Source organism: Mustelus asterias, chromosome 11 (genome assembly GCF_964213995.1).
Source record: "Mustelus asterias chromosome 11, sMusAst1.hap1.1, whole genome shotgun sequence".
Lineage (NCBI taxonomy): Eukaryota > Metazoa > Chordata > Chondrichthyes > Carcharhiniformes > Triakidae > Mustelus > Mustelus asterias.
The window spans coordinates 17,321,461-17,341,082 of NC_135811.1; the positions used below are offsets into that span (position 1 = coordinate 17,321,461).

General features: G+C 40.7%; 1 protein-coding gene across 3 annotated transcripts in view; it reads left to right on the plus strand.

The window, feature by feature from the left end:
• shoc2 (SHOC2 leucine rich repeat scaffold protein) overlaps positions 1 to 14,186 on the plus strand; it is a 113,827-nt gene extending 99,641 nt beyond the window's left edge. For all 3 annotated transcript variants that reach the window (XM_078223206.1, XM_078223207.1, XM_078223208.1), the window contains 2 exons: positions 2,255 to 2,372; positions 9,538 to 14,186. In XM_078223206.1, the coding sequence (XP_078079332.1) occupies positions 2,255 to 2,372; positions 9,538 to 9,746 (327 nt within the window). In that variant the 3' untranslated portion in view covers positions 9,747 to 14,186. The remainder of the gene's footprint in view (positions 1 to 2,254; positions 2,373 to 9,537) is intronic.
• Positions 14,187 to 19,622: the final 5,436 nt, after the last annotated feature.

The following is a 19,622-nucleotide window of genomic DNA, read 5'->3' on the forward strand; positions in this document are numbered from 1 at the left end:
ACAGTAGAAACCTATGCGTTTTCATTTCAATAAAGGACATTAGGAGAATTAGACGGTGTTTAAAATTCTGTAAAGCACAGAACTGGAGTTATTTCAGCAGTTGAATTTGTAAATTCACAACCACAAGATGTAAAGCACTTCACAGCTAATGAAGCTCAACATAGCAGCCAATTTGGGCATAGTATTGTCTCAGGAGCAACAGTGGCAGAAAACAAACAATTTCACCTCTTTTGGTGATTTTAATTGGGAGATTCACATTGACCACAGCAGCAGAAAAGTTCCTCCATTCCTCTTTGACTAGTTCTTGGAGTATTTTACATCAACCTCAGAGGATAGAAAGACCTAATTTAACAGCACATCCAAACGTCCATAATTCCGGCACGCCCCCCCCCCCCCCCCCCCGCCATGGCGGTCCTGTCAGCCATCCAGATTGTGCTCAGGCCTCTGGTTTAGGAGTCAAACCCATGATCACCGTACTCAAATGATAGGGTGCACTCACTGAGCCAATAAATGATTGAGATTTTCAAACTGACAGCAGGAAAAATTTGCACCAAGAGTTGAGAGGCTGTGGAAGGCAGAAACGGTAGCACAGTGGTTAGCACTGCTGCTTCACAGCTCCAGGGTCCCGGGTTCGATTCCCGGCTCGGGTCACTGTCTGTGTGGAGTTTGCACATTCTCCTCGTGTCTGCGTGGGTTTCCTCCGGGTGCTCCGGTTTCCTCCCACAGTCCAAAGATGTGCGGGTTAGGTTGATTGGCCAGGTTAAAAAATTGCCCCTTAGAGTCCTGGGATGTGTAGGTTAGAGGGATTAGCGGGTAAAATATGTAGGGGTAGGGCCTGGGTGGGATTGTGGTCGGTGCAGACTCGATGGGCCGAATGGCCTCCTTCTGCACTGTAGGGTTTCTATGGTTTCTATGGTTTCTATGGAAACTTGTTTCAGCGATTGAGCCTGCAACGATCCCTGGATTTAAGAATTGATTGAAGGAAAGCAGAATAAAGGCATATGGAATTGGAGGTTAACAATGGTTTGAACAGTCTGTTGTGTTGTAATTTCTGCGTCATTATTTAGCAATCAGCTAGGATCAGTGACTTCCCCATGTCTGTTTTGTACATTTTTTTAATTGCAGCACCGATATCAGCGCTTTCTCTCAGCCACAGGTTTTTGAATTCCATCTAAAATCATATTAAATTTAAAAAAAAGGCATTTTCTAGTTTGAAACATAATGGAACTCTGCTGCTTTCACTAGAAATTCTGCACAGAATCAAAAGGTTTTGTGTTCCTTGCAGTGTCCTAGTTTCTGACCTCAAACCCAAGCCTGCACTATTGCTTAACTGATTGATGTCTTTTAAAATGTTTTTCAAATCCTACGGCACGTCATTTGAGAGTTATTTATGTCAAAGTGCACTTTGGTTAAACTTGCATTCTTACAGAAACATGACAATGTAGTTACACTGATGCAGTGTACAAAGCTGACTTTAGCAGTATATGGTAAGATGGCAAATATAATTTCTGATACAAGAGATATTCTGGCACTCCTGAGCAGGCCTTCCAATTATAATGTATTTGCACTGCTATGTCTTCAGTTAGATTTAAATCCTTGTTGCTGAGGCATTTGATTACCCTGTCTCTGAATGTTTTAACATTTTTGGCAGTGAACCAAATGTTCTACTCGGCTAACTGTTCTGCAATGATTTGTGTTTCCTTTGTGTAAAGAAAACTATGATCAATTTTGGAAAAACAGTTCCAATTATATTAATGCTGTGGTTAGTTACAAGTTGCATTTTGTAGTTTTGAACTCTTACCCAAATAGGATGTTTGACCTTCATTAATATTCAAATCTCTGCAGCCTTCTGTCAATACTTCAGCCTTTACTCTAATGTACATGTAATCTTTCAATAGTGCAATGTTGCAGTTCATTTCCAGTTAACTGCAAAAAGCTGTAAGATGCTTTATAATTTCTTATTATGTGCTGCGTTTTTATGTTGAGGTGTGGAGCTTGAATTTCATTTAAAATCTTCTGATTAAGTTATTCAGCACAAGCTTGGCTGAATTTAAATATAGTCATCTCAGTTCCCAATCACATCCCAAATGAATACAAATTAATTTAGGAAGGAATATTGTTAGGAAGTAGGATACCCATTTGTCTTGGTGGAGATTGATTCACTTGTGTAATTTCTGACCCCTGAAACACCATCTAGAGTTATTTTGTGGGTTTTGTGTACACGTGCTTGAGACTATAAATATTTCTCCAACAGAAACTGGTCTTGACTAACAATCAACTGACTACACTTCCTAGAGGGATCGGTCACCTAACCAGTCTGACTCACCTTGGCTTGGGAGAAAATTTACTTACTCACTTACCTGAAGAGATTGGTAAGTTCACGGCTTATATTGCACAACCCTGCAATATTGTACCCTGAATTAATATATATGAAAATTCCATTCATTGTGCCTTTTCATAGTAATTTTAGATGTCGTGCCCTTTATAATGGCAAATGCTATTGCAGGAAAATGGAACACTTGAGATTACAGATCATCCCAGTCAGCACTCCTATTTTATGTGCCTCCATTCTGCCCCAGCAATAATTCCTGTCCTCACTTCTTGCTGCCCAATTAAACATCTGTTTCATTTCCTGTACAAGCACCTCTTCTCACTCGAGTGAGATTTGGAATCGCTGTTAAATTAGACTCAGTTTAGAGTTGACCTGTAGTAACTGAGAACTGGATTGAAGCAACCCAGTTTTCACTTTTTTTCAGGTTTTAGTGATGCCCGCCTTTTTGTTGTAACATTTTATTTACTCATTTAGATGGTGATCTCTTTGTCCCGGTGTGAGGTAGTCTCTCGCCAATGTGGGGGGGCAGGGGGATCTCTGACACTGGTCGGGGAGGGTCTCACTCTGTTCATCTGTAATGCCCCGGTCAGAGGAAACATCATCCCTGCATCCAGTCTGTCCTGCCCTGTCAGAATTTTAAACATTTAAATAAGGTTGCTTCCTCCTAATGAATACAGGGCTAGTTGACCCATCTCTCCCCATACAACAATACTGCCATCCCAGGAATCAGTCTGGTGAGGCAGGTATTCAGATTTTCAGCACACTTTGAGAGAATAAGTTATTTTTGACATGATCCCTGAACAGCTTAGCTCTAATTTTATTCTGTTTCTTTCTTCTGTGTAACTCATCAGGAGAAATAGCCTTTCTCTATCAACAGTATCAAATCCTTTCATCCTAAATATCTCAACAGGATCACCTCATAATTTTGCATACGAGGAAAGATTGAGTCGGTTAGGATTATATTCACTGGACTTGAGAAGAATGAGGGAGAGTCTTGTAGAAAGCTATAAAATTCTAGCAGGACTAGACCGGGAAGATTCGGGAACAATGTTAGAATCATAGAATCCTTACAGTACAGAAAGAGGCCATTTGTCCCATCGAACCTGCACTAAGAACAATCCTATCCATGCCCTATTCCTGTAATCCCCTTACTTACCCTGCTAGTCCCCCTGGCACTAAGGGCCAACTTAGCCTGGCCAACCCCATTCCCGTAACCTCACATATTTACCCTGCTAGTCCCCCTGATGCTAAGGGGCAATTTCTCATGGCCAATCCACCTAACCTGCACATCTTTGGTGGGGGAGTCCAGAACCAGGGGTCAGAGTCCGAGGATACAGTGTAAGCTACTTAGGACTGACATGAGGAAAAACGTTTTCACCCAGACTGGTGAGCATGTGGAATTCTCGACCACAAAAAGGAGCTGAGGCCAAAACATGCATGTTTTCAAGAAGACGTTAGCTTTAGGGCAAAGGGGATCAATGGTTATGAAGGGAAGGTGGGAACAGCTTACTGAGCTGGATGATCAGCCATGATCATAATGAATGATGGAACAGGCTTGAAGGGCCAAATGGCCTACTCCAGTTTTAGTTATGTATTCAAGGAAATACAAACCTATAAATGCATTCTACCCTCATAATTTAGCCTTTTTAGCCCTAATATTCTCATGAATCTCCACACCCTCCTCCGCCCCTTCAAGGCCAATATACCCTCCTTGAGTTGGCGTTCAAAATTGAATTTTGTACTCCAGGCAATGTCTAGCCAGAGCTTTGTATAGCTTTAAAATAACCTCCAGCCTGCTTAAGACAAAGACCAATGTTCTATTAGCCATTTTAATTACCTTTTTTCAAGTCCACTAGCTTTTCATGATTTCTGTACTTGGACCCTCATTTCTTTGCTCATCCATAGTTCCTAGCCTGCCAGTTAAAAAATATACTCTGGTCTATATAAGAACATAAGAAATAGGAGCAGGAGTAGGCCATCTAGCCCCTCGATCCTGCCCCGCCATTCAATAAGATCATGGCTGATCTGAAGTGGATCAGTTCCACTTACCCGCCTGATCCCTATAACCCCTAATTCCCTTACCGATCAAGAATATTTCTAGATCCAAAGTGGGAGACCTCTCATTTCCCAGATTGAGCTCAGTGTAGCTATATTGAAAAGTTGAAGCCCGGTATAGATTCCTGTAGATCCACCATCATCCTGCCAATTTGAGAACATTATCATAGAAATCATCATAGAATCATAAAAACCCTACAGTACAGAAAGAGGCCATTCAGCCCATCACGTCTGCACCGACCACAATCCCACCCAGGCCTTACCCCCATATCCCTACATATATTTACCCACTAATCCCTCTAACCTACGCATCTCAGGACGCCAAGGGTAATTTTAGCATAGCCAATCAACCTAACCTGCACATCTTTGGACTGTGGGAGGAAACCGGAGCACCTGGAGGAAACCCACGCTGACACGAGGAGAATGTGCAAACTCCACACACCGTGACCCAAGCCGGGAATCGAACCCAGGTCCCTGGAGCTGTGAAGCAGCAGTGCTAACCACTCTGCTACCGTGCCGCCCATAATGATTGCTATTGCCTCTGTTCTGGGACCCTTGCTGTTTGTCATTTTCATAAATGACCTGGATGAGGAAGTGGAGGGATGGGTTGGTAAGTTTGCTGACGACACCAAGGTAGGTGGTGTTGTGGATAGTTTGGAGGGATGTCAGAAGTTGCAGCGAGACATAGATAGAATGCAAGACTGGGCGGAGAAGTGGCAGATGGACTTCAACCCGGATAAGTGTGTGGTGATCCATTTTGGCAGATCCAATGGGATGAAGCAGCAGTATAATATGAAGGGTACCATTCTTAGCAGTGTAGAGGATCAGAAGGACCTTGGGGTCCGGGTCCATAGGACTCTTAAATCGGCCTCGCAGGTGGAGGATGCGGTCAAGAAGGCGTACGGCGTACTGGCCTTCATTAATCGAGGGATTGAGTTTAGGAGTCGGGAGATAATGCTGCAGCTTTATAGGACCCTGGTTAGACCCCACTTGGAGTACTGCGCGCAGTTCTGGTCACCTCATTACAGGAAAGATGTTGAAGCCATTGAAAGGGTGCAGAGGAGATTTACAAGGATGTTGCCTGGATTGGGGGGCATGCCTTATGAGGATAGGTTGAGGGAGCTTGGTCTCTTCTCCCTGGAGAGACGAAGGATGAGAGGTGACCTGATAGAGGTTTACAAGATGTTGAGAGGTCTGGATAGGGTAGACTCTCAGAGGCTATTTCCAAGGGCTGAAATGGTTGCTACGAGAGGACACAGGTTTAAGGTGCTGGGGGGTAGGTACAGAGGAGATGTCAGGGGTAAGTTTTTCACTGAGGGTGGTGGGTGAGTGGAATCGGCTGACGTCGGTGGTGGTGGAGGCAAACTCGTTGGGGTCTTTTAAGAGACTTCTGGATGAGTACATGGGATTTAATGGGATTGAGGGCTATAGATAGGCCTAGAGGTGGGGATGTGATCGGCGCAACTTGTGGGCCGAAGGGCCTGTTTGTGCTGTGGCTTTCTATGTTCTATGTTCTATACCTCCTAATCAGTTCCCTGTCCAAGTCAATAGGTTGCCTCCAATTCCATGTGCAGTCATTTTTGTAAGTCTGACATGTGGCATCTTGTTGAATACCTTCCAGAAGTCCATATAACTATCCACAGGCACTCCCTGAAATACTTCACAAGGGCAATTAGGGATGGGCAATAAAAATGTTGGCCTAGCTAGTGATGCCCACGGGATCAAAAAGTGATCTTTCTTACCTCTTCAAAGTTTAGCTAGATTTGTTAGACATGAAGGATAGTACAGTGGTTAGCACTGCTGCCTCACAGTGCCAGGGACCTAGGTTCAATTCCTGCCTCGGGTGACTCTGTGGAGTTTGCATGTTCTCCCTTTGTCTGCATGGGTTTCCTCCAGGTGCTCCGGTTTCCTCCGACAGTCCAAAGATGTGCAGGTTAGATGGATTGGCTGTGCTAAAATTGTCCCCTAGCAGGGCAGGGCAAATTCATGGGGTTATGGGGATAGGCCCTGAGTGGGATTGTTGTTGGTGTAGGCTTAATGGGCCAAATAGCCGCCTCCTATACTGTAGGTATTCTATGATTCTACCCACCACTTCTCTGCCCCAGGCTACTAAACCATCTCATTAGTTTCTCCATTTTTTTCTTTTAATATATCTCTCTATCTCTGATATTTTGTCCTTTTCCTCTACTGTGGAGACTGCAAAGTAGCTCTTTAGTAAATCTGCCATTTCCTGATTTCCAGTTACACTATTACCTGCATCAGTCATTAGGGGGCCCAAATTACACTTGGCTAACCTATTCTCTTAAATTTATTGAAAAAAAACCTTTCGTGTTGACCTTGATGAGTGCGAAGCAATCGCTAGAACAAATAGGGTATTGTGGCACATTATAGGCCAGTTGGTTGCAAGAAGAAGCATTCTATTTTAGTCAGGCCTCAGTTGGAATACTCAGTCCGTTTTTGATTTCCCTGTGCTGGATAATATTGAGGATTTGGAAAGGGTTTAAAGGAGGGTCATGAATAATTTCCAGTACAAACCATCTTTGTTATCTTCATAGTGGTATCATAAAATTAAATGTGACAGCAAACCACATGAGATATTGAGGTAGGTGACCAAAAGCTTTGTCAAAGAGATAGGCTTGACTTAAAAGAAGGAAAAAGAGGTGGTGAGGCAGAAGGATTTCGAGGGGGGATTCTAGACGTTCAGTCCCAGGTAACTGAAGACAAGAATGCCAGTGGTGGAGCGATTAAAATCAGAAATGCTAAAGAGACCAGAATCAGTTTCATCTCTGAGGGTTGTGGAGTTGGAGGAAATGAGGGGGAAACGAGGCTGTAGAGGGATTTGAAAACAAGGATGAGGATTTTAAATTAAGATATTGCTTGATCAGTGGAGGTGAGAAAGACAGAGGTGGTCAGTGAATGGGGCTTGGTGTGAATAAGACAAGGGTAGCAGCATTTTGGATGACCTCAAAAGTACAGATGGTGGAATGTGCGTGAACAGCCAAGAGTGTGTTGGTATTGTCAAGTCGAGAAGTAACAAAGATTCAAATGAAGGTTTCAGCAGCAGATGAGCTGAGACAGGAGTGGAGGTGGATGATACAGAGATGGAAAATGGCAGTCTGAATGATGGCGTGAATATGTGATAGGGCGCTCAATTCGTGATCAAATGTTGACGCCAAGATTGCAAACAGATGGTTTAAATCTCAAACTGTTGCCTGAGAGGGGGATGGAGTTGAAAGCTAGGCAATGGAGTTTGGAACGGGGACCAAAAACAATGACTTCCCAATATTTAATTGGCGCAACTTTCAGCTCATTCAGTATTGGATGTCAGATAAGCAGTCTGATAATTTTCAATGGTGGAGGAGTTAAAAGAGATGGCGATGAGGTAGAGCTGGGTGGCATCCATGTAAATTTTAAAATTAATGCTGTGATTTTGGATGAAATCACCGAGGGGCAGAGTGTTGACCCTGGGGAGTCAGCAGAGGTAATGCAGCAGAAGTTCATAAGAGAATGAATCAATTGAATTGTGTTTCAGTTGACAGTTTATTCTAATTTTTTAATATATTTGGTGGGATGTGGGTGTCACTCGCAAGGCCAGCATTGTTGCCCACCAATAATTACCCTTGAACTGAGTGGCTTAGTAGGCCATTTCAGGGGCAATTAAGAGTCACTCACATATGAATAATTAAGGAACACGGGGATCCCAATTTTAAATTGTGTATGGCCAGATCTAGGTTAGATATTAGGAGAGTTATTTTCCCAATAGTGAACCTCTGGAAAGGGTTTTGCCATGTTTTGTGGTGGACACTGATCTGCTGAATTCCTTCAAGCAAGAGCAGAATTTAGAAAACAATTTTGATCACTTGAGTCAGAAAGGAATTTTCCACATTTTTTTCCTTCAAATTAATCTCCATTTTTATCATTCCTCACAGGAGAAGGGAGAAGCAAGGGATTGCAATTGCGTGGGACAGACTAGATAGACTAGAGGCCTTCCTCTGACTGTCATGGTTGGTTAGCTAGTTGGACAGCTAGTTCGTGAAGTGGAGCGACACCAACAGTGCGGGTTCAATTCCTGTACCGGACGAGGTTATTCATGAAGGTCCTTTCGTCTTAACCTTGTCCTTCACCTGAGATGTGGTAATTCTCAGGTTAAATCACCATGAGTCAGCTCTCCCCTTCACGGAGCAGAGCAGCCTTTGGCCATCTGGGACTATGGTGAATTTACCTCTACCTATTGTCCAAATGTTCAATATCCCTTGCAAGCTTTTTTTCTGATTCCTTTTTGCAGCTCTTTCAACTTTCTTCGTTGTCCCTTTGCTCTGCATTCATAATTCAGTGTGGAATCACTACTTTATTTTCCTCCAACTGTCATAAGTAATTTTATGGATTGAACTGAGGGCAGCTGTTTCAAACTTTGTGTGAAGGGCCCACTACAGGTATTCGCACATTCCAGGCAACCTTCAAATATTGACACACTTCAAGAAGACCTTGACCTGCATTCCAAAAGAGAGCCCTTATTCCATTGTAGAAAACATGGTTTTTGTGTAGCAACTGAAATGATGTATTGAAAAACACACAAAGTAAGATACAGACACCTGACTTAGCTGATCTCCTGATTTCACTTAAATTAATGTGTGGTAGAATGGACAAATAATTAAACAAAATAGTTGCTTTAAATAATGATTTTTGCAGAATTTCAAAAAACCTGTTGTTTTAAATAATGAGGCCATTTTAATTTAGATTTATTAATATGCTCTCCTATGGTCAAAACCAGGTGATTTCATACATTATTCTCAAAAATATTAACATTGGCTATGCGTTTAAATTAATCTGTATTGATTTGTTAAAGTTTGTGTTATGGCTGTCTACTTTACTCATCTACTTCCTTACTGAACTTACTGTTATAAACCCTAACCTCTCGTCTTTGACACACGCCCATTGATTTGAGTTAGCTGGTTAAGTGTTGTACTTAAAGAAAAATAAGTGATCCATTAAGTTCTTTGTTAGTTTCTCCCCAGGAGTTGAGAATGGTTTTAGAACAAATTATGGTATTTGTTTCCAAGTCTGTGCAGTCTTACGTTTTTATATAAGTTGCGTATCCAGTATGAGATTAATTGCATTAATTGAACACTTGGATTTTTTTTTTTTTGCAGGTACACTGGAAAATCTGGAGGAGTTGTATTTAAATGATAATCCAAACCTACACAGCCTTCCCTTTGAGCTGGCACTCTGCAGCAAATTGTCCATCATGAGCATTGAGAACTGCCCACTCAGCCACCTCCCACCACAGATTGTAGCTGGTGGTCCGTCCTTCATCATCCAGTTCCTGAAGATGCAGGGCCCTTACCGGGCCATGGTCTGACTGAATGGAAATTGTTGCATACACTGTACAAAATATAAAATGCATTATTGTCATTATATATAAAAGCAATTTTACTAAGACTGCAGTATGTGTTTCTGGTAATAGAGGAATCGTAGCCATTTAGAATTTTTTTTTAAAAAACCTGTAAAGAATTTCAGTGCTGGATCGAGGTTTCCTCACAATTAAATGGATGTATGTTAATGTGAGAAGTACGGTTTTTTTGTGGGGAGTGGGAGTCTAGCAAAATCATGAGCATGATTTTTTTTTTAAAATAGTGTGCATTTCCGATGCTATTGTGTATTTAATACACAGTTTAGTATTTTCTTTATGATGAACTCTTTTTGTGCTCAAAGTGGCAGGTGTAGGACCCGGGGAATCCCAATCTGAAGAAATAGGTGCCAATTACAGACTTGGTTTTTCCCGCTCGTTATCGCGCACCTTTGGTTTGCTAAAACATGTTCGTCATTGCAAAAGCCTGTAAATGCTACATATCGAGCATTTTCCTTCATATCCCGGTCGAATTCAGTGATTGACGGAAGTCAGACTGTGAAATCTTAAAGGTGGGAGGGAGAATTGAGGGGAGGGGTTGGGAGGGGGGAAGCTGATGAATAATGGAAAGAAAGATGTAAAAAAAAAAGTTAGGCCATAAGATTGAGAACTCTTAAGCAGCATAACCTATGACAACAAAGGATGGAAAGAAAAATAAAACCAAAGACAGAAATACAAAAAGAAAGCAAATTGAGTCAAAATGTAGAAAGATTAAAAGGTCTTCTCCCTACACAAGTGTTTTGTATATTTGAAGAAAACTACTTGATTGGTTTTCTGGGTGGAAAGTCTTTTCCCTAATTTTGCTGTATTCTTGACCTTTTCCACAATTTTTATAGTCACCAAGATTTAGCACTTGATTTGAACAGTGTTGTGATGCTTCACAGCCAATATGCATATAATATGGATATACTGGTCGTACAGTACACTGCTTCATAGTTTACCTGTATTATGACCTATCTAGTATACACAGCAATACAGCTTTTGAAGTTTGCCCGTTATTTTGTTGCATTTGAGGGTAGAAATGTGAGTTTCAGAGCAAAGCAAACGGATGGTCTCAGACTCAGCTAACGTTTTCCTAAACAACTCAAGGGAAGGGTTCACGTTTAATATACATGTAATACTTTCCCCACAAAGTCTGAATCATTTTGGGCCCTGGGTACATAACAAAATCTATTCTCACTCCCCCAAAAGTCCTGCGACAAAACCACCTTTTACTCACTACTTTTACAGCTTGCAAGCACGTATGGTGAACTGTGTCAAGTCTGTTCAAGTAATCAAAGGTTTAGTATTTTTATCTGTCCTTCATGTTGCATCGGCGCATGAAGCTACGTATGGAGGGCTAATTTTCCTCGTACTGTACATTTTTTTGCTGCTGCATGTATTTTTCCAAATACTTGTATGTGTGGGCTAATTAAGTGTGAGCAGTTTCCTTTTAGTCTTGGTTAATGTGAATACTAGTGCGGTAGAACCATGAAAAATGTCATGAAGTTTTTAGGAACCCTTCTACAAATACTAAGATACACATAGTATTGATATAAGCCAGCCTTTCTGTCCAGTATTCACTTGAATGTTCCATGGTTGGAAATGGTTAATTCATTCTCTGTACAGGCTATTACCAGTTGCCTTTTTGAGTTAGTGTGGTTGCATATCATTGCATGTTGTCAGCATCTTTTTGATACAGGAAGGCTTTTAAATCATAAGATTTGAGCTCCTCTATCAAAATATTGCTGCATTTTAAGGCTTCAATTTCTCTGGTTAACTGAAAAGATTGCAGTTTTATTTCACTTCCCTTTCAAAAGTTAGCAAAACTGAGGTTACACTGAAATGAAACCACTTGTGTCTTCTGCAACAGTAGGGCAATGCTCCTTAATAAGCGGGTTGTCATTGGTCTGCAATTTGTTGTTGCTCTTGACGAATCCAGATCTGTGTTAGTGGATGTCCACTTCAGCATTGCATGAAAATATTGTAAGCTTGTTGTCCAGGTCAATGCACTGTGTGTTGTCTTATTTCTTCTAAGGGACAGCGCTGTCCTGCAAAATTCACAAGGCAGAAATTGATCTCAACAAAACCAAGGGCTATTTACGGGTATCCGATAGGGTAGCAACTGTTGAATGAATTGCAATCAAGACCACAGTTTGGAAAACTATCAAAAGAGCCAATTTATTGGAGGAGTCCTTAGCAGTTGTAGACCTCTAGAATGTCCCATACTAATTCAAGTCTGTCATGAAATTTATACACACCCCTGTCAGTTTGACACTAAAATATAGAATTTTACAGCACAGTTTTTTAAAAAAAAACTCCGGTGGTGAAATCTAAAGTTAGCACCCACGATGAAACCTATTTAAGTTGCAAAAAAACATAATAGAGCAGTTTAGATTGACTGCTAACAATGCTGTCCCTGTAGGCTTTGTTGACTACTTGTCCCACCGATACCTTCTCTCTTGTGTTGAGTAGCCTGCATTGTGCAATTGTAAGAAATCTCCATGGAAAAAAAAATATTGATTTGTACTTTGAATGTGAGAATAATTGACCACGGTTGCTGTGCTTGGTGTTTCCAAGTTTTGCCTTTGACCCCCAAGTATTCTGTGAATGAGAAATTTTAGTATGCAGGGCGAAAATGATGTAAAGCTTTTTGTAGTTGAAACATGTCAAACAAAAACAATGTACTTTTAACTGCAGTGGGCAGTTTAAATTGAAATTTGGTGTATTTGTGGTTATTCCAGTGTATGAACTGTCGGGTGCTAATTGTATTTTATGGAACACTAGGAGATTGAGTGCGACATGGTCAATTTTTAAAAAATTGTTATCTAAAGTCTTTAGCCAATGTATGTATTCATGTCTTTGGGTTTGATTCTTTTTTTCAATACAGTCTGTTTACCTTTGCTTTGTTGATGGGGCATGATCTGTTTTTACATGCAACTTATCCAGAATGAACAATTCTTCGCACCTGATAAAGTCTTTATTCCGATCCATGGTGAAGCCTAACAAAAACTTTGTGCTTCTGGTTTTAGTTAAAAACGAAAACAAAATGGCCCAGGTTTTTTCAGCCATACAGTGAAGTTTTAAATCTGCAGTATTCACTTTATTGTTGTGTTCACTGGTACTTTAAAGTAAGAATGGATAGTACTCCCTTTTCAACTTTGACCACACAGTTGAACTTTTTATAAATATATTTTTGGGATTTAATGAAAAGAATTGTTAAGCTGCGTAATCATTAATCCATCATTTCTGACCTCTTGACTGCATGAAGGCTAAGGTGAGGAATGTTATATAGATTTTTTTTCATGCTTTGCTCTGTTATCTGACGGGAAAGAAAGAAAATAAACTTTAGAATGTTAGTGAAATATGTTGTAAAAATATTCACACGTTAGCACAGCTGCTTTATCCAATTAGTTGCAGAGTTCATAATTTCTCACAGATTTAGGGGTGTGACTGGTGAAAATGTGCAGTTAAAAGGTGGTGTCGTAGTAACTATTTGTGTCCGATAAACTGAAAAGGGTTAGATCTTTGGAGTTTTAGCAATCGCTGATCACTTTGGGTAGCTGCTGCCTTTGCTATCTACCACGTTTATAAAACTGTAGCTCCCACGTAAAAGCTGCATTAGTATTATCTAGAATACAGCATTCGGAAATAAAGTTGAGCAGGGAAAGCAGCTTAGTAAGTCACATAATACAAGACACATCTTGAATTTAAGTGCAATTTAAAATAAAGGATTTTATACAAACATATCCCTAAAGGCAGTGAGTAACTTATCAATTATTCTGCACCAGTCCTTGTTGATTTTGGAGAAGCTAATTTGGCTAAATAAACCAGTATGTCTATAAATAATGGTTCGGTTACTTTGCCTGCCTACCTTTTGGCAGGCCTTTTACCAGATCGCACAAAATATTTTTGTTTGGTAGTATGATCAGACCATTAGATTCACACACCAAAATTAAGAATGTACAAACTGGTAAACAAACATTTTTAAACCAATTGTCAATTATCTTATGTCTATATAAAAATTGCCTTTTGTTTGTTTTTATAAAGGTCATTCAGTGTATCAGTACATTCATTATAAATAGCAAATTTGTAAATGAGCTGTTGAGTCTTTTGCAACTGTTGCATGTTTTTTTTAAAAAGGCTTAAAAGTGTACAATTGACTTTGATCCGTGGGTGTGGGGAAGGGGGTGATTTTTGGCTGCTGTTTTGAAAGGAACATTCACTTCCGCTATAACGTTTAAAAGTAAGATCATTAATATTTCTGTTCAGGTAAGAATATTAAGACAAATATCACAGGTGATAATTGTATATCTGATTTGCTATTTCATATTGCACATGAGCAATTGACATTTAAATGTGTTGCCAATGTTTCTGGTGTAAACAATATTAAACTATTTACTGAAACTTTAATGTTTCTACAATGTGTTAAATGTCGATCCTAGAAATTGGAGAAACCTGAATAATGTCTAATTCTATAAATGTATACATGTAAGATTCAAAAGCTGAATACAAAAATTGACCTTTTTAAAGAGACTTTCTTTTTCATAGATCACTTGAGTATCAAACAAAAAATTCTTTTGAGACTTTGCGTGCTTCAAAATAGCTGTTGGGTTACAATCATCAGGGCTGGTTCTTATTCTAACACTCAATAGAGCGAGCAGAGCACTTAGAAGGTACAGTTAAGCTAAATGACAGCTCATAACGTTCTGCACAGATCACAGATACCACTTTTATCACCGTCAGATGCTGGCTTGACCCCTAGCTATTTTGTAAAGAAATTAAAACCTATATTTATTTTACTTCCAGCCATTTACCTGTCTCTAATGATAGGATAATAAATCTTAGAAACCCTACAGTGCAGAAAGAGGCCATTCGGCCCATCGAGTCTGCACCGACCACAATCCCACCCAGGCCCTACCCCCATATCCCTACATATTTACCCACTAATCCCTCTAACCTACGCATCCCAGGACACTAAGGGCAATTTTAGCTTGGCCAATCAACCTAACCCGCACATCTTTGGACTGTGGGAGGAAACCGGAGCACCCGGAGGAAACCCACGCAGACACGAGGAGAATGTGCAAACTCCACACAGACAGTGACCCAAGCCGGGAATCGAACCCAGGTCCCTGGAGCTGTGAAGGAGCAGTGCTAACCACTGTGTTACCGTGCCGCCCAAATATTATTGGAATTTATGCAACAGGTAAACAGTTGTGATGTTTTTAGTAAATGTTGCTTGGGGGGGTGGGGTTGTGGCCATTGATTAATGCCCTCAATCTTCTGGAGTCTTATCAGCGAGCATTGTGGCCCTTGCTCCATATTTAGCCCTAATCAGATGACTGGCATTTGCTGCAGTGTGAAAGATAGTCATCATGGCATTATCTGAAGATGATTGAGGTCGCCAATAAAAATTTTAATTGTTTTCTTTCCCTGCTGAACATTGTATTCAGAGATGTTGGCACAGCCGGCAGTGTGTAAAATTATGTCACATCTTTAGGCCTGATTTATGGCAAGGAAACAATGATAAAGTTCAGAGATGTTTTCCTTCAAACCCAAGTGGGAATTATTTTGCCACAACAGAAATCCAAGTCAGTTGAAATTGTTAAAAGCTGTTTTCAGCGATCCCTTGCCTATGGAAACAGTTTTAACAATGTATCCTATTTATTCAGTGATGTAGCTTATAAAAATAACTAAGATTATTTTCTTTCCCCTTCCAAAAATCAAATCACTTCCACTTCTATCCTTCTCTGAAACTGTATAAAACAGTTCTCTATATTCCCCTCTTCTCCCTTCATCAACATAATATACGATGTTCAGTCGCCTGGTTGTTTTTGTCCCAGCCAAGTAAGCCGATCCCATTTCTCTCGTTTTGAACTTGATTTTGGATTCAGAAATGCTATCGGGCAACCCTCACTTCAATTTTAAAGTCTATTGTTTGCGAGTTGCATTTAAACCCGTTGTCAATCGCAATCACTATTTTTGTTATCTTTATCTAAACTGGTGCACGTCAAAACTGTTTTAACGTATTTGAAACCATCCTGTGAACCAAAGACAGACTTTTTTCACAGTATTCATTGTGACCTTCACTTTTTTTTTTAAAGAAAACACTGGAACATTCCACTAACTATTGAGAACATAAATCAGCAATTACCTAATATTCCAACTATGTTTTGTCCAAGCAGGTGTCATATGAGTTAACATTGGAGGAAGCCTACATGACTTGTGATTTAACTTGGCCCTTTTCCACCTATAAAGTTACAGCTATTTCCTGATTCCTATCGCTGAAAATTGTTCTTGATTGTACCGAGTGAGTCATGTTAAGTAAATATGTGATGCATATTGGGTTTTGAAGAGTTAATTGCTGTTAGTTCAGCAGTAAGCAGGCAATTACTTGCATGCTGGAATGAGTACAGTATTCTTTGAGGTGGAGCGGAGGAGTGTTATAATGTTGCTTCCAGATCCAGCATCATCTGTTCATCTGGCTCAGGTTATGGTTTAAAATCAAACATACATAATAAAATTTCACATTGTAGTTGTCAGTTTAGTTGCTTGTGATTCCATTTTAAAAAGTTCAGTTGCTGGTTATTGTATTTGGATAAAACCTGCCCAAATGTATAAAATGGATACGACTATCTTAGAATCATAATGGTTATTAGCACAGAAGGAGGTCATTTGGCTCATTGCCTGTGCTGGCTCTCTGAAGGTGCAATTCACTTTGTGCCACTCCTCCTGCTGCCTTCCAGCAGCCCTCCACATTCCACCTCTTCAGGTAATCCTAGTCCGTCCTGTATTCTTCAGTTGAATCTGCCTCCACCACCCTATCAGGCAGAACGTTGCAGATCCTAAGCACTCGCTGCATGAAAAGGTTTTCTCTTGTGTCAACGTTGCTGCTTTTGCAAATTACCTTAAATCTCTGCCCTCTGGGTCTCGATCCTTCCACCAATGGGAACAATTTCTCCCTATTTATTCTGTCCAAACCCTTCATGATTTAAGCTTCCCTGCATGGGGAAGAATCCCAATTTCACTCTATGCAACTAATGTTCCTCATCCCTAGAACCATTCTCATGAATCTTATCTGCATCTTTCTAAAACCTTCTTCCAGAAGTGTGATGTCCAGAATTGGATGCAATACTCCAGCTGCAAAGTGATTCAATAGTTTGACATTTTTCACCAGTTTCTAGGCGTTTTCAAGAAATGCATTAGACTTGTAATTATTAGAAATTCTGATGTTTAAACAAACATTAAGTGGACCCCTTGATTTTAGAAGGATTTTTAAAACTTTAATCTGTACAAACAGATGGGATCGAGTCTCGTTTCTGGTTAAGAATGTTAATTATATGTAAGCAAAAAATGTGGTGTTAAGCTGGGTCCCAGTGGATCTGAATTGCAAAACTAGCTTGGATTTGCGACAATTGTTTGTTCACCCTCTTCAAGCCCATAAAGGGAGGTACTTTGTTAGATGGAAGTACGCTGGCATGGGAGTCTTCGTGAGATGGTTTTGTGTATGGTCTTATGGGAATGCAGCAAGCACACACCACATCAGACCCAGGAAATGCTTAAATGTGCCTTAATGCTAATCGCTTGTTTAATTTATATATAGGATTACCAATCTGTCAAGATTGTCCTAGTACATCTGGGAACTAAAGCTTAATTTCCTGGCTGTTACTGTGCCCACATTTGGATAAAAATCATTAAGGATGTTAACCATTTTAGTTCTCCTTTTTAAAAAATGTTGGAAGATGGGGAAGAACATGATTGGAAAAAGTGTTTGGAGGCTGGAAGTCATGTGGTGAAATCTTCAGGAGTACAGCAACAACTTTTTTTGTATAGCACCTTTAACATAAAATGCCACAACACACTCCACAGGAGCATTACTCAAGAAAAAAACCCACCAAGTCAGAGAAGGCAATATTGGGTCAGATGTCCAGAAACTTGGTCAAAGGTCGGTTGCCAAGAGTGTCTTAATGGGGGAAAGAATTCCAGAACCTCGAACCTGGGCAGCTGAAGATGCTGTCCACAATGACGAAACAATTAAAAATTGGGAGTGCTGAAGAGACAAGAATTGGATGAGTGCAGATATCTCGGAGGGTTTATGGGGCTGGAGGAGCTAACGGATATAGGAAGCGGCGACGCTATGGAGAGTTTTGGAGAACAGTACAAGACATTTAAAATCAACATGTTGCTTGACTGAACCAGTGTAGGTCAGTGAGCATAGGTGAATAGAACTTGCTGTAAGTTGTGACATGGGCAGTAGAGTTTTGGATGATGGGTTTGCAGGTGATAGAACATGGGAGACCACCCAGGAGTGCATTGGAATAGGTAAAGTCAAGGTTAAAAAAAGCATGAATGAAGGTTTCAGCAGCAGACGAGTTGAATTGGGCAAAGTCGGGGAGACAGAGGTGGAAGTAGGCAATCTTGGTGATGGTGAGAATGTGTATTTAGAAGCTTGTCTCCGGATCAAATTAACCCAAAGTTGCAAACTGATTTAATCTGACTTGCCACAGTGAGGGGTGGAGTCAATAATTAGTGAGCAGAGATTGAGTGGAGACCAAAAACAGTGGTTTCAGCTTTTCCAATATTTAATTGGAAGAAATTTATGCTCATCCAGTACTCAACATTGGCTTGCAAGTGGAAACCTGACATGTTTTTAAGATGAAGGTGCCATAGTGCAGTATGTAGATGAGGAATAGGGAGTCAAGAATAGATCCTTGGGGGTTTGGGGGGAGGCACCAAAGATAATGAGAGGGAATAGGAAGAGGATCAATTGCAAGTGATATTCTGGATATGATCAGGTAAGAATGGAACCAGGCACAAGCAGTCCAACCAAACTGGATAACAGTGGAGACGTGTTGGAGGGAGATGATGTCAAAGGCTGTAGATGGGTTGAGGAGTGGTAGTTTACCTTTGTTATAGTCACAAAGGATGTTGTTTGTGACTTTGAGAGCCATTTCAGTAATGTGCCAGGGGCTGAAATCTAATCACATCAAACTGTTCTGGGAAATATAGGAATAGATTTAGATGGTGACAACATGGTCGATGACTTTGGAGAGGAAAGGAAGGTTGTGATGGGGTTGTAGTTTGCAAGGATGGTTGGGTCAATGGTTGGTATTTTTTAATAGTGCAGGTTTAAAGGAAAGAGAGGGAACAACTATAAAGAGAAAAATTAACAATATCAGCTAACATGGGGACCAGAAGTTGGGTGGTCAGCAGTTTAGTGGGAATAGTGCCAAGGGAATGGGAGGTGGGTCTCGTGGATAAGATGAGCTCAGAGGCTGTGAAGGGAGGTGGAAGAGAAATTAGAGAAAAATGAGAGTTTAAGGCTAGGGCAGAGGACGTTTAGCCTGGTGGAAGGGAGGGGTGTGACACGGGCAACTGGTCAGGTAGTCTTTATCCTACAGGTCCATGAGCCCTTCGCACTTATTGTTTGGAGATGAGGGCGAAGCAGACAGGAGAGGGATTTAAGAGGGTTTGTAGTAAAGAAGAGGAGGAGGAGGTTGTCTTTGTGTCCTGGTCCTGGAATATTAAGTAGCTAAAAAGTGCTTTGTTGTCCAGCCAGATCTGGCAGTGAATGGCTAAACCAGGTGGCTGCCATATCCTTTCAGGAGAGGAGAGATGAGGGTATAGATCGCAAACCCCTCCAACTGGACTTCGTGAAACATTAAAAACCATGGACATACCTGCTGCAAATAAACAGGCCGAACCACAATATGAAAAAAAAACAGGCAGGCTGTACTGTGGGGGGTTAATTTTCAAAATATTCCAATATCAAAGCAAAACTGACAAGGGATATAGGGATATTACCCATCAGATAACTCAATTAAGAAGCCAGGGTGGGCCGTTAGAACA